The sequence below is a fragment of the Peromyscus leucopus genome, chromosome 5 (genome assembly GCF_004664715.2).
Source record: "Peromyscus leucopus breed LL Stock chromosome 5, UCI_PerLeu_2.1, whole genome shotgun sequence".
NCBI lineage: Eukaryota > Metazoa > Chordata > Mammalia > Rodentia > Cricetidae > Peromyscus > Peromyscus leucopus.
The window spans coordinates 49,591,696-49,605,561 of NC_051067.1; the positions used below are offsets into that span (position 1 = coordinate 49,591,696).

Genomic DNA, 13,866 nt, shown 5'->3' on the forward strand with positions numbered 1-13,866 from the left:
CTGAGAAAACCATGAAGAAGAGGCCAAGTAGCAGCATTCTGCCACAGCTTCTGCTTCAGTTCCTGCCTGACTTCCCTTAGTGATGGACTGTAAACCCTTTCCTCCCCAAGATGCTTTTGATTATAGTGTTTTATCACAATAGAAATCTAAGTATGATACTCTGTAAGCATGAGGCCTAGAGTTCAATCCAAGGAACCTACATTTTTTTTATTATTATTTATTATGTATACCGTGTTCTGTCTGCACACACCCCTGCAGGCCAGAAGAGGGCGCCAGATCTCACTACAGATGGTTGTGAGCCACCATGTGGTTGCTGGGAATTGAACTCAGGACCTTTGGAAGAACAAGCAGTGCTCTTAACCTCTGAGCCATCTCTCCAGCCTGGAACCTACATTTTTAAAAGAAAAGGCCAGTGTAGTAGTACAGGCTCATAATCTCAGCTCAAGAGAGGCAAAACGGGCTGGTCCCTGGAGCTCACTAGCTAGCCAGGCTAGCCTAATTGAAGAATCTCTTACCAAAGAAGTCCTGTCTCAAAAACAAAACAAAACGAAACAAACAAGGTGTATGGCCTATGAGGAGTGGTGACGTAGGTTGTCCTCTGATCTCCATATGCATGGCCACACATGCACACACCCACCTGCAGACACAAGTGTAGGTGGACTTTTCTTTACCCGCCAGTTCCCAAATAACCCACAAGGAGACTTAATATTGATAAAAATGCTCGGCTGATAGCTCAGGCACCCACACACATGCACCTACAATAATAATAATTATAATCCTGTTTTTCTGTTCCCTATTGACATGTTCAAGGAGCAGAAGGCAAAAGAAGAGAAGGAAGAAAAAGAAGAAACCAAGTCTGAACCTGAGAAGGCTGAGTATGTATTGCCACATGCTTTCCTCCATGTCCCTGAACCTCTTGGCTTGGCCCCTGCTCTTTGGGAGCTTGGATAGAGACTCTTGCCCTGCAAAGGCATCACGTGATCCAGTCTCACATCTATGTGGAAACCAGAACCTTACTCTATGTAGGGCCACCTGGATTCTCCTCTTTCTATGGGCAGTCCCTGTGTGTGCTTCTCCCTTATTGGAAGAGACCACAATGTCTCTCTGAAAGGACTGATGGATAAAGCTTATGTGTGAATGTTTGTCCTTTTAAAAATGGGAAGAAACCAATGTGGCAATTCAGCAGCTTAGTGTGTTCTGGAGCGGTATCCCTCTGAGCATTGTCTGAGGCCGCATGCTTAGAAATCTCCTAGACATTGTTAAAAATTGAGGATTCCATGCTAGAGAGGTAGCTTAGAGAGTCAAGTGTTTGCTGCAGAAGCATGAAGACCTGAGTTCAATCCCCAGAGCCCACATAAAATCCCTGGTGTGAGGTGCAGATTTGTAATTCACTGGGGAGCCAAGTTAGCCTAATTAGAGAGCTCCAGGCCAGGAAGAGATTTTGTTCAGAAAATACTGGTAGATGGCTCCTGAAGAATGACAGCTGAGGTTATCTTGTGGCCTATAAGAAAACACACATGCAGCCACCTACTCAGAAGCACACAGTACAGATTCCTGGGTCACACCCCACCTGCTTACACATAGACAGACAGACAGACTGATACACACACACACACACACACACACACACACACACACACACACACACACACCTCCATGTTCTGGAATGGGCCTAGAGGTCTTCATCTTCATGAGCACACCTGGTGTTGTGGAGCCCTATTATAGATGCAGAGGTAGGTAATGAAGAGTACGGCATACAGCATGGGAAATACCAAACTCCTCCATAACAGCTTTGCATCAATAGTGTAGAAAACCCTTATCTTGCCCCAAGTTTATGTAATCTTATAGGCTCATCTAGAAAAAGCTAAGAAAAGTTAAAGTCTTAGGTTCCTGTCTCACTACCGTTCTAACAGAGCAGCCACTTTCCCACATTATTTTACTATTTCATTAGCCTGTTTTCATTGTCTTAGATCTTGGATCTGTTGTAAATGTCACTAGATAAATGACATTAGAATAGAAAAGGTGGCACTTATGATGGGGTACAGTAGGCATGCAGGTCTTACCTGATGTGAAGTATATCGTTGGCTAGACTTAGTGTGAGCGTGATGTAGCATCTATGCCCTTACACAAAAGATTCTTACTTCACATTTAAAGCATTTCTTATATAGACTTCTAATTCTGGGACCAGAGAGATGGTTCAGCAGGTAAATGTGCTTGTTGCCAAGTCTGGTGACCTGAGTTTGATCCCCAGGACCCACATGATGGAAGAAGGCAACTAACATCCTCAACTTGGCCTCTGAACCCCACACATTTGCAAGTACACAGACAACTTAAATAAATAACTCTAATTCTTAAAAAGTATTAAACTTCTAGTTCTAATTCCATTATTATCTAGAATTAATATAACAATGTAATTATATCAATATTAAAATTAATATATTTTCCTTAATAGCATTAGGTAAGTGTGATTATCTGTATCAGTGTCCTTTTTATGTGAGAAAAACCAAATGTCCAGGACTTTGATTTTAGGTGTCAATGGCTGGAGATTGTTAAAAATTGAATTATTCACCAGTAAGATGGCTCAGCTGGTAAAGGTTTTTGCTGCCAAGCCTGAGGACTTGAGTTTGATCCCCAGAATCTACATGGTAGGAGGTTAGAACCAAGTTCTACAAGTTGTCCTCTGGTCTTCACTAGTGCTATGCCCTCCTACCCCCATAAAACAATCACCTCTCAGCCTTTGAGCTGAGATCAAGTGTAATTAAATATAAAATGAATTATGATTTTAATAATCAAAATTTAAAGCAAGGTGTGTTGCTAGGCCTGGCAGTGCAGTACTGATAACATGGCTACTTGCGAGAGGCTAGGGCAGGAAGACTGCAAGTTCAAGACTGGCTTGGGTTCTACAGAGGAAGTTCAAGGCCAGCCTAGGCAACTTAGTGAGACCCTGGCTCAAATTAAATAGTGAAAAGGAGGTCTGGGGATGTAACTTCATGGCGGATTGCTTGCCTGGCATGCATGAGGCCTTAGTTTTGGGCCACAAAAGTATTTTTTAAAAGTAAGACGTGTTGAAAGGGGGGGCCAAGAAATGTCTTTGTTGTTGTACCATTTTGCAACCAAATATTTTATTATACAAGAGAATCTGCTAAGATATGGATACAAAAAGTTTTCCAGCCTGAAAAATGTCCCTTTGATTTAAATTCCACAGAATCATTCAACTGTGGGGAAGGTAGGAAATCCTTTTCCTCAGTCTAAAATCTGGAATGCTATGATTCATTGGAGCAGATATTAGTTTGGGAGCTAAGGGGATAGCTCAGTTCATAAAGATCTTGCTACATGAGTACATGAGTGTGATGATATTTTCTTTGTGCACCCCAATAAAGTTTATCTGAGGATCAGAGAAAAAAGCCAGCCACTATAGTAAACATAAAGGTCAGGCAATGGTGCACATGCCTTTAATCCTATCACTTGGGAGGCAGAGATCCATCTGGATCTCTGTGAGTTCAAGGCCACACTGGGAACAGAGTCAGGCAGTGGTGGCACACGCCTTTAATCCCAGCACTTGAGATCTCATGTCTTTGTTTGGGAAGGACACATGCCTTTAATCCCAGGAAGTGATGGCAGGAAGCAGAAAGGTATATAAGGTGTGAGGACCATGAACTAGAGGCGTTTTAGAGGCAGTTCAACCGAGCCGCTCATGGGTGAGGACTCAGAGGCTTTCAGTCTGAGGATTCGTGGAAACAGGATCAGCTGAGGAGTTGGTGAGATGAGGTTGGCTGTGACTTGTTCTATTTCTCTGATATCTCAGTTTTCACCCCAATATCTGGCTCTGGGTTTTTTTATTAATAAGGCCATTTAGCAATTCATCTTACACCTGAGCCTGAGTTTGATCCCAAAAGCCCACATAAAAGGCTGCATAATGCCCTGCTCTTGTAATCCCAGCACTAGGGAGGTAGAAACAGTCAAATCCCTGGGACTTGCTAGCTAGCCAGCCTAACCTAATAGGTACACCAGACCAAGAGTCTGTCACACAAAATGAGGTGGATAATGCCCAAGGAAGAAGGATGCTCAAGGTTGTTTTCTGGCTTCTACATTTACACACACACACACACACACACACACACACACACACACACACACAACGCTTATACATGAACACACACACACATATACATATATACAGAACTTAGTTTCTAAGCAGATATTGTGATTTATTTGCTTACTTCGTATTTTGCAGAGTACCCGCTTGGCTCTTCACTTTCTAGACAGCTTATGCTTTCTTTGTTTTCACAGGGGGGAAGATGGAGAAAAAGAAGAAAAAGCCAAAGACGATAAAGGCAAACAGAAGTTGAGGCAGCTACACACACATCGATACGGGGAACCTGAGGTGCCAGAGTCGGCGTTCTGGAAGAAAATCATAGCCTATCAGCAGAAGCTGCTGGTGAGACTTTGGGGATGACTTTTAGGACTGAGTGATTGTCCCTGGCTATGTGCAGCAGTTGGTCCCAAAAATCCCTTCTACCACCCACATCTGAGAATAAAACCCCTCATATAAGAATGATGGAATGTTTGTATGTAAACAGCACATGTCCTTCTGTGTATTTTGACCTATCTAGATTATTTACGGTCTCTAATGCAATGTGACTGTTATGTAAATGTTTGTTATAGTGTATTATTTAGGGAATAATGGCAAGAAAAAAGTCTATATCCATATAAGACAGACATTGTTATCCAAGTATCTTTTTTCTTTGCAATTGGTTTGATTTATGAAAACAGGGTCTTCAGAACCAGGGGCTAAGGAGATATTTTATCTACTTACTTTAGTGTATTTGAATTTTAAAATGGTTTGTTTATCTTTATGTGTACATGTAAGTGTCTGCAGGCATCGATGTGTACCCTGTGTATACAGTGCCTGAGGGGCCAGAACAGGGCATCTGATACCCTAGACCTGGAGTTACAGACAGCTGTGTGCTACCACGTAGGTGCTGGACACCAAACCTAGGTCCTCTGCAAGAGCAGTCAGTGCTCTTAATTGCTAAGTCATCTCTACAGCCCAGTGTATTTGTCTTTTTTTTTAGGGTAAATGCCTTTTTTGAAATCACTGTTTCTTCTACATAATTTATGCTGCCACATACCCCATGACCTCTACACATCTTCACATGGTCTGACATCCCCAAAGCCACTACATATATTCACATTGTCTTGACATCCTTTGACTGAATAACAGACATCATGGTAGGTCTTCCCACAAATACTTTAGAACTCATTAGGTATATTTTCAAGGCCCCTTGGGTTCTGCCGTCAAACCAAATGAGTATCATCCCACCTTTTACTAAAAAGAAATATGTATAGACATATAAGTAAAATATAAATATATTTTTATAAATATAAACTTAATGAGTCAGCTTTTTGGTGATAACAATTCAAAGTTATCCTTTACAGACAAGTAAAGAAAATGGAGAAATGGAGAGAAAGAAGATAGTTCTTCAAAGAGTTTTATGGAAGTTTTCCCCCAGTCTTGTATTTTTTCTGTAATGTTTGTGACAGAGTCCACTGAACATGAAGGTTCTTGAGATAACTCTGTATAATTGTTAATTTGATATGCATCAGTGGTTGCCATGGCGGCAGCAGGCTGGGTAGGTGCTGTAGTGCCCTCTAGCAGCCTGTGAGTCCTGAAGAGCCTGCTTCTGCAGCTGGATAAGGAAAGAAACTGAGCTTGTCCGTCCAACTCTGCTCAGGGTTCCTATGCTCTTTGTCTCTGTGTAACTTTTCCACTTTCCTGATTCTCTTGGTGGCTTTGGCATATGCTTACCAGTTTGCACACATAAGACCAGTCATGGCTATAGTGCCCTCCACAGATCTCTGTCCTCTGTGTCTTTCTGACTGTCTCCATCCTACAGTCACAGTTAGACAACTCAGTCTCTGTGACCTGTTGTTTTCCTTTCCAGGAGAGACAGTATAGCTGGCCCAGGCCCAGTGTGTTATTCAGTCTTAGTGTGACTAGGTGTGGCAGTGAAGCCAGATCCATTGTAGGGTAAAGACCCCAACAGTGAGAGGCATGTTCATGGAGAGGTTAATGAGAGGCATTGTTGCTATGGTTAGGCTTTATCCCTCTAAAGCTCATTTCATGTTATAACAAATAGTTGCCTTCAGTGTGGCCTCTTCCCTTACATCTGCTTGTATGAGGTTGTTTTGGTTTCTCCTGAATCAATATACCATACCAAACACTCATCTAGTTGCTCATGATTGAGTCCTTCCTCTTTTACCTCTAACACAATACAGCAGCAACAACAAGAAGCCAAAATTCAGCCCCAGCTCTTCCTTCAAAGTACCTCAATGGCCTACCCACTTCTTTCCTTGTCCACAGTTGCCATGGAGACCAGCCCACTGCCAACATCATCTCTTCTTGCATATTCATGCCTACTAAGCAGTCCCTGTTGCTTCTACTGTCTCCACAGAGGAATTTCTAAGTCATCATCTAGGTGCATCCTGTCCTCTTTAGTTCTCCACCAGCATCTCAACCATCTAGAATAAAATATCAGCTTTAACAGTGACAACATATGAAGTATCATATATAATTACTAATAGCATATTAAAATGAGTAACTGGATTTTCTCATATTTTCTCATAGCAAAGGTAGGAAGCTGGTTCTGTTGTTATGCTCACATTACAGAAGAGACAAGGTGTGTTCCTGGAAAAATTAGGTCATTCATTAAAATCCAGGAAATATTGGGACAGATATCCCTGCAATGTAGTCCTAGAGGTTCAGAGGTCTTTGAATCAGGTTATTGTAAGAGACAACTGAAATATTCAACAGAAGCCTTCAGAACTCAGCCCCTGTTCACCTACCAGAGCCCACTTCTTCCCTCTCCTTGCTTCTCTCTAGGGCTCAAGCACATTCACACACACACACACACACACACACACACACACACACACACACACACTATTACCCTTTTTAAAAATATTTTAAATATTTTCTGTTTGCCTGTGTGTACATATGTATACCACTTGCATGTTGTACCTGTGGAGGCCAGAAGAGGGCATCAGATTTTCCCATAATTGGAGTTACAGATAGTTGTGAATTTTCTATGTGGGTGCTAGAAACTGAACCCAGATCCTCTGAAAAAGCAGTAAATGCTCTTAACCCTCTCTCCAGCCCCACAGCATTACTCTTAATTCAAGGCCTAGTCTTCACTGTCCATGGCTCAAATACACCTTCCTCCTATGGCTCAGTTAGCTCCTTTGCCACCCCTGGGCCAGTGCTCAAGCTCACCTCCTAAAATAGCCTTTCCAAGCCACCTATCCAAACTTCTACCCATTCCCTAAGCCCTCACCTATGTATCAATATGTCACTTGGAGTTCTTGAATGATACTTTGTATCTGAGGGTGTGGTTATTATTAGCTGTCTCCTCCTTGGTGGTAGAAACTTTGTCCTTTGCTTTTTGTCTCTAATACCAAGGACACAACAGGCTCCCAATCTGTGGTTTAGAGTAAATGAATGGAGATTTGTTTAAAATGTTTGCAAATTTCTGATCTCTTACTGGCTGGCCTGTTCTTACCCTTTCCCCCTTCAGAACTATTTTGCTCGCAACTTTTACAACATGAGAATGCTGGCCTTGTTTGTTGCCTTCGCTATCAATTTCATCCTGCTCTTCTACAAGGTATGTACGTGTGTCCCTGAGGTTAGAGACCATTCTAAAAGTCCGAAGTGACTGATACCAGTGGATAGATTGCCCTGTGAGCTGCAAGGGAGCACATTTATACCAATTCTAAACTGTACCTTAACAAAAGAGAGACCAAAGCCCTGTCCCACCACAGATGCTCAGGAAGGCAGGGTGCATGCATTTCTGGAATAATAGGAGGGACCTCAGCTGACTGCCACTGAAGAGGACTGGGTGTTATAGAGGGTTCACCACCAATGTTCCTAGGATGATTCAGCTGAATTTCTTACTTGTTATGATGCCTGGATGTGACACAACCTCCCTCACATGAAATTATTTGGATAACTGAGAAGAAAAATATCTAGTGTTTTCCTGAAGACTAGAATCCTTGTAACTTTGGTTGGATTAGCACAAACTTAAAAATACCAGCATTTATTTTGTGTGTGTGCATGCAAGAGTGTCATTGTGTGCATGTGGAGGTCAAAGAAAACCTTGCGAGAGTGGGTTCTCTCCTTTCATCCTGTCACTCCTGGAGATTGGACTCGGGTCATCAAACTTGGCAGCAAGCACTTTTCCCTACTGAGCTATCTCTCATTCCCCCAGCATGAATTTTAGAAGCGTACCTGTTACTTGTATTTGCCATTGGAAGAGATGTCTCTTTATCCTTTCCTGTTAGTCTTTCCATGATACCATCATGTGCTGACTTCGCTTTCGGCTGCATTTCCATTTCCTCCTTTTGTGGTGATGTGACACACAGTGAACTGACTGTATTTTAAATGGTTTGCATCAGGTCTCCACTTCTTCTGTGGTTGAAGGAAAGGAGCTGCCTGCCCGAAGCTCCGGCGACACTGCCAAAGTGACCACCAGCCTGGACAGCAACCCACACAGAATCATTGCAGTGCACTATGTCCTCGAGGAGAGCAGTGGCTACATGGAACCCACCCTGCGCATCTTAGCCATCTTGCACACTGTCATCTCTTTCTTTTGCATCATTGGATACTACTGCTTGAAAGTAAGTCCCCAAGTACCTGTGCATTTAGAATGTCTGTTTGTAGATTGGATTCCTGGGGAGGCGAGTACTGAGATGGAATCTGTGGTGTTTATTTGAGATGCTCTAAGGCCCCGCACCTCTGAGGCTGGAGAAAGAAGCAGGTCGAGGGAAATGATTGTCTAAGGGCAGAAGAGCAAACTGTGGTCATAGGCTTCTATCTCTGAAGCTAGGACTGGAGGGGCCTGACCTTTCTAAGTCCATTGATCAGCCATTGATTGCAAGTATGTTTTTGCTTATTGACAGTCATTCATATAGTCCACATTTTCATTCACAACTTGACCATACAGAAGTGAAGCCCATTACCTACAGTCTCTCACATTTAAATAGCTGTGAGGCCTGACTGTTCTGTTGTTGGGTATGTATCTCTCACCATCCATGACAGAAGACTCACAGTTCCTACTGTTTCATCCAGAAAATAAGTTGTGTTTATCCCCATGTCCCTGCTAGGGGTAACAGTAAGCATCGGTGAATAGAAATCAATAGGGTAATATAGTCTCTCTGGGTGCTTGGGGATGTCTTTGCCTGTGCAAGTATGTTTATTTTTGTCTTTATTTCACTGCACTTTGCCTCTGGCTATGAAGCTTCATAAGATATTTGGAAAGCTAGGGCTTGGAATAAAAGACTAGAGTGTGAAATGTTCCTGTAGGAATTTTTTTTCTACCTCTTGTCCCTCTTTTCTCATGGGGGTAAGCATTCCTGTATGCTTCCTCGGTGTCTGCACCTCCCGTCTGTGCTTGCACAGATCCCTCTGCCTGTGTGAAAGGGGAATCTTCAGCAGATGACAAAGGCATTGTTATACTTGACAAGATTTTTGCCAATGTTGAAACTTGAATCTGCCTCTATATAATATAAGCATGCTGTGCACAGAGTTATTAAAGACATTGAAAAACATACTTTCAGGGACATTAGTAAAATCACCAAGATTTTTTTTCACATGTCTGTATTGATGTATTAAAGTAATATGTATTGAAATATATGTTGAATATTTTGTAATTACTTGTCTCTCTTTAGTATTTAGGATGCTTTCCTTAGTCCAATTATGTATTAACCCTTGTGTCTTTAAAACATATGCCCATATATTCTGTTTTCCCAAAACCTTCTTAGATACTTCTTTCTACCTGATTGTGGTTGATTCATTTTTACTCATTTTTTTTCCTTCTTGCAAGTAAGTGGAGAAATAGTTCTTCCTAAAAGCTGGTTTGTAAAGATAGTGACTGTGAGATTTGCCAGTCCAGCTAAACGAATGTTGACATGTTTACTCCCATCTGCAGGTCCCGTTGGTTATTTTTTAAGCGAGAGAAGGAAGTGGCACGGAAATTGGAGTTTGATGGGCTTTACATTACAGAGCAGCCATCGGAAGACGATATTAAAGGCCAGTGGGACAGACTGGTGATCAACACACAGTGAGTGGGGGATTCTGAGAGGCATTTCTGGGTGCAGGAATTTCAAGATGTTAAAATAACTTCTCTGCTAGAGTTTCTGAAGATTTGTTAAAAGTTTAGTCCAAGTGAATAACAGTTATATATTCAGCCAAGAAAATCAAAAGACTAAAAGCCATCCAAAGCTAATGGATGCCGCAATTTCTGCCCTCTGCTCTGAGTCTCTTAATCGAAAAGCGCTTTGAGGCCATTTGCACAGTGCAGATGGGAAGGCACAGCCATTAGCCAGGGCTCAGGGAGGTGTGCAGCACCAGGTTCACAACCCACAATGCAGAGGCGGCTCATCCAAATGCAGAGGAAGCAGAAATTATTCACTAAGGAAAGGGCTGTAGCATTGAAGGCAAAAATACTGAATTCACACTGCTAATGTGTCTGAACATCCAGAAGACACCACCAGATAGCCTCACAGCAACCTAGCAAATTTTACAATGTGATGGCACTTGTAAGAGGAGGGAAAAAAAAAAACACTTAAAAAAAAAAAAAAGATCCAGTAATCATTTAGCCTGTAAGGTCAAGATAAAAACAGACAAACCAACCAACCAGCTACTATATCTTATATAAATCCATTCCAACTTATAACTTCCACAAAGACAATTAATGATGGTATATTTTTGAGGATTTATGTGTCATAAGAGTCAGATATTATATTATGGTTGAGTCTGTTTATTCTTTTTAGTTTTTTTGTTTTGTTTTGTTTTTGTGTGTGGTGAGTAGGATCCAAGGCCTTGACCTTCCTCTGCCAGCACTCTACTGCTGAGCCATGTCTCCAGTACTGGAATTGCTAATTCTTAAAAGTTTTTCTCTAGTAGGTTTTGAGTTCTCCACTGGGGAATAAGACTCTAACTTTATATCAAAACAGTGATAGGCTTCTACTAGTTTGTTGTTTGTTGGAGTGGGAGGACTTAAACTCAGGGCCTTAAACATGCTAGACTAGTCCTTTACCTCTCAGCCACCACCAAAGCCACACTTTCTAGACATTCCGACTTTTAAAATAACTGAACTGACAAGATATATATATAACACTCTTACAAACAAATGATAAATATAATATGCAACTTGTGAATATGATTATATTAAGATATTATCCACATTATTTTAATGTGATTTATTTATTGATATGTTTATATGCTATTATTTAAAAGAGATTTAATACAGTTATAGAAAAATTATGAACAGAGAGGTTATGTGACTCATTGTACTTCTAAGTAGATGGCAGGATAGCTTCATAAATATTATTTTCAGTATTTTGTTTATTTCAAATTATATGTTATTAAACATTTAAAAAGTACTACTCCTCTTACTTCTCTGCTTTTGTGTCTTTTAGGTCATTTCCCAATAACTACTGGGATAAATTTGTTAAAAGAAAGGTAATGTTTCTGCGGGGGAATAAATTCCCAGTGTTTTTCTTAAAGTGTACTTCAGTGAATGTGATGTGATTTGGATGGAGAATGGGATGTGAGGTGTGTTCCCGTTGCCTGCTGTTGTTATTTCATAGTGGCAAGAGAATCGAATAGGCATCTTCAGAAGAGCATCTAAGACATTCATACTATGCTGTGCCTAAATAAACAGACCTCAGTTCATTTACCCATCATGCCTTAGGGAACAGTGAAAAGTACACAGTGACAAGAACCAGTAGGAACTTGCTTTGGTATTGTTCGGTTTGCCCATGTCAGCTGCAGGCTGTTCTTCTTTATATAACTTTAAAGACTTTAACAAAGAAATCTGGCTCTAATTGTGAGGGCGGGTGGGAGAGAGGACACCATGCCCCTGGCTGCTGCTAAGCTCTGCTGTTGAGAACCTCTGTTTAGAGGCTTGGGTTATCCCTGCCCTCCCTGCCACACAGGATCTGTACGTGGCTCTTCATGGTTTAGTTGAAAGTTGTATGTTACAGTGTTTGTATGCTGAGGGCTGCTATTTGGGAAATACTCTTTTTTATTTTCTTGCTTTTTTTTTTTTTTTAAGTGGAGTTTTGAGGCAAAGTTTCAAACTGTAGCCCATGCTAGCCTGGAACGCACCAAGTAGCCCATGTTGGCTTCAAACTCACTGCAGTCTTCTTCCCTCAGCTTCCCAGGCATGAGCCACTGCTCCCAGCTCCTTGCTGATTCTTTGAGCTGCTTAGTTCACACATTGTTTTGTGGTGAATGCCAGCTTGGTGTGTACTGGCACAGAGGCACCTGTTGTGTGAAGAGATCTTTTGTGTCTTTATCAATTCAGTGTTGTTCCGAAGGTGGTTGTCAAGGAGACACTGAGTGTTTTTCTTACCACCTTATGCAGAGATGGAGCATACACTAAGAACTTAAATGTAATTCAACTGTATCATTAAGCATAGTGTGAGTGTGTGTGTGTGTGTGTGTGTGTGTGTGTATGCGTGCGCGCACGCATGCATGCATACATGCATGCATGCATGCATGCACATGTATGTCCATACCTCCTGGTGGAAAGAATCTGCATTTGCTGATTGTTATGTGTACCTTTGTGCATTTTTTGTTACCTTGTGAACTGGCACTTTGAGTTTATTACACTAATGCATATATATGCATATCTAAATTAGGGCAAAGTTTTAAAAGACTATTTTAAAATAATTTTAAATGGACATTTTGAATATTTTATGCCTATGAAGTTTTTAGTGGAATAAAGAGGGTGTTTCTAAAATATTAAGCCAAAAGTATCTCTAGAGAAAACTATATATCTATGCCATAGAAATAGCAAGATCAGGACTAGGGAGATAACACAGTTGGCAGATGTTGGCTGTGTGATGTGAAGACCTGAGTTTGTATCCCTAGCCCCAACACAAGCTGGCACAGGGCATGCTTGTGATCCAAGCACCAGGGAGACGTAGAGCAGAGGGTCTGGAGGACTCCCTGGCCAGCTGGCCTCGCTGAAATGGTGAGTTCCAGGTTCAGCGAGAGATCCTGTTTCAAATAATAAGCTGGAGAGGGATTAAGGAAGCCACCTGACTCTGATCTCTGTCCTCTACACACCCTCACAGATGTGCAATTATCCCCATAGGTGTGCAAACACACACACACACACACACACACACACACACACACACAAGAAAGGGGGAGAAACCAATTATTCCTGGCTTCTCCACTGCAGTACCAGCTGTGTCCTTTAGGGAGAAGAGTGAGACTGTTCCTTGTAGAAATTCCATCCAGGACAACACAGGGCATCTGCAGCACTGAGAAAATCCATGCAGCGGATTGGGTTAGTTAGCCTGAAAAATCTGTGCTGTGGTCATTTTAACTACCGCTTTTCTTCAGTGCTTTCTTTTACTTAACCTGTTTTGTGCATTTGGAGAGACCTGTTTTATTTCTTTAAAACCACTTTGTCCGGGTTCCATCTGTCTGTTCTTTCCTTCCTTTCTCCTCGTGTCTTCTTCTCTCTTGTTGCCCCACTTGGTCTCTGGGGCACCTCCTCCTTTGCTTGCTTTCTCCTTTCCCCTCTTCCTGCTATTAATGGTTTATTCTGCTTTTCTTGCCTTGGTTTCCCTATTCCTTCCATTTTGGCTATTCTGTAGAACCATTACACAATGGGTACTTGAAATTAAGGGTGAGAGCAGCACATCACAGAGTTGGACCTGCTGGGATTTAGGCTGAGCTGCCAGCCATGTCCAAGCACCAAGCTTTGTTCATCCTTCCCTTATGCATTTGTGTGTGTGTGTGTGTGTGTGTGTGTGTGTGTGTGTGTGTGTGTGTGTATGTGTGTGTATACA

The 13,866-nt window shown here is 41.7% G+C and overlaps 1 protein-coding gene across 1 annotated transcript in view; it reads left to right on the top strand.

Annotated features, from left to right (window-relative positions):
• Positions 1-13,866, top strand: part of Ryr2 (ryanodine receptor 2) — a 593,927-nt gene that overhangs the window by 553,606 nt on the left and 26,455 nt on the right. The window contains 7 exon segments of the mRNA XM_028859656.2: positions 811-875; positions 4,291-4,438; positions 7,575-7,661; positions 8,452-8,673; positions 9,984-9,998; positions 10,000-10,115; positions 11,476-11,518. Coding sequence (XP_028715489.1) covers positions 811-875; positions 4,291-4,438; positions 7,575-7,661; positions 8,452-8,673; positions 9,984-9,998; positions 10,000-10,115; positions 11,476-11,518 — 696 coding nt within the window.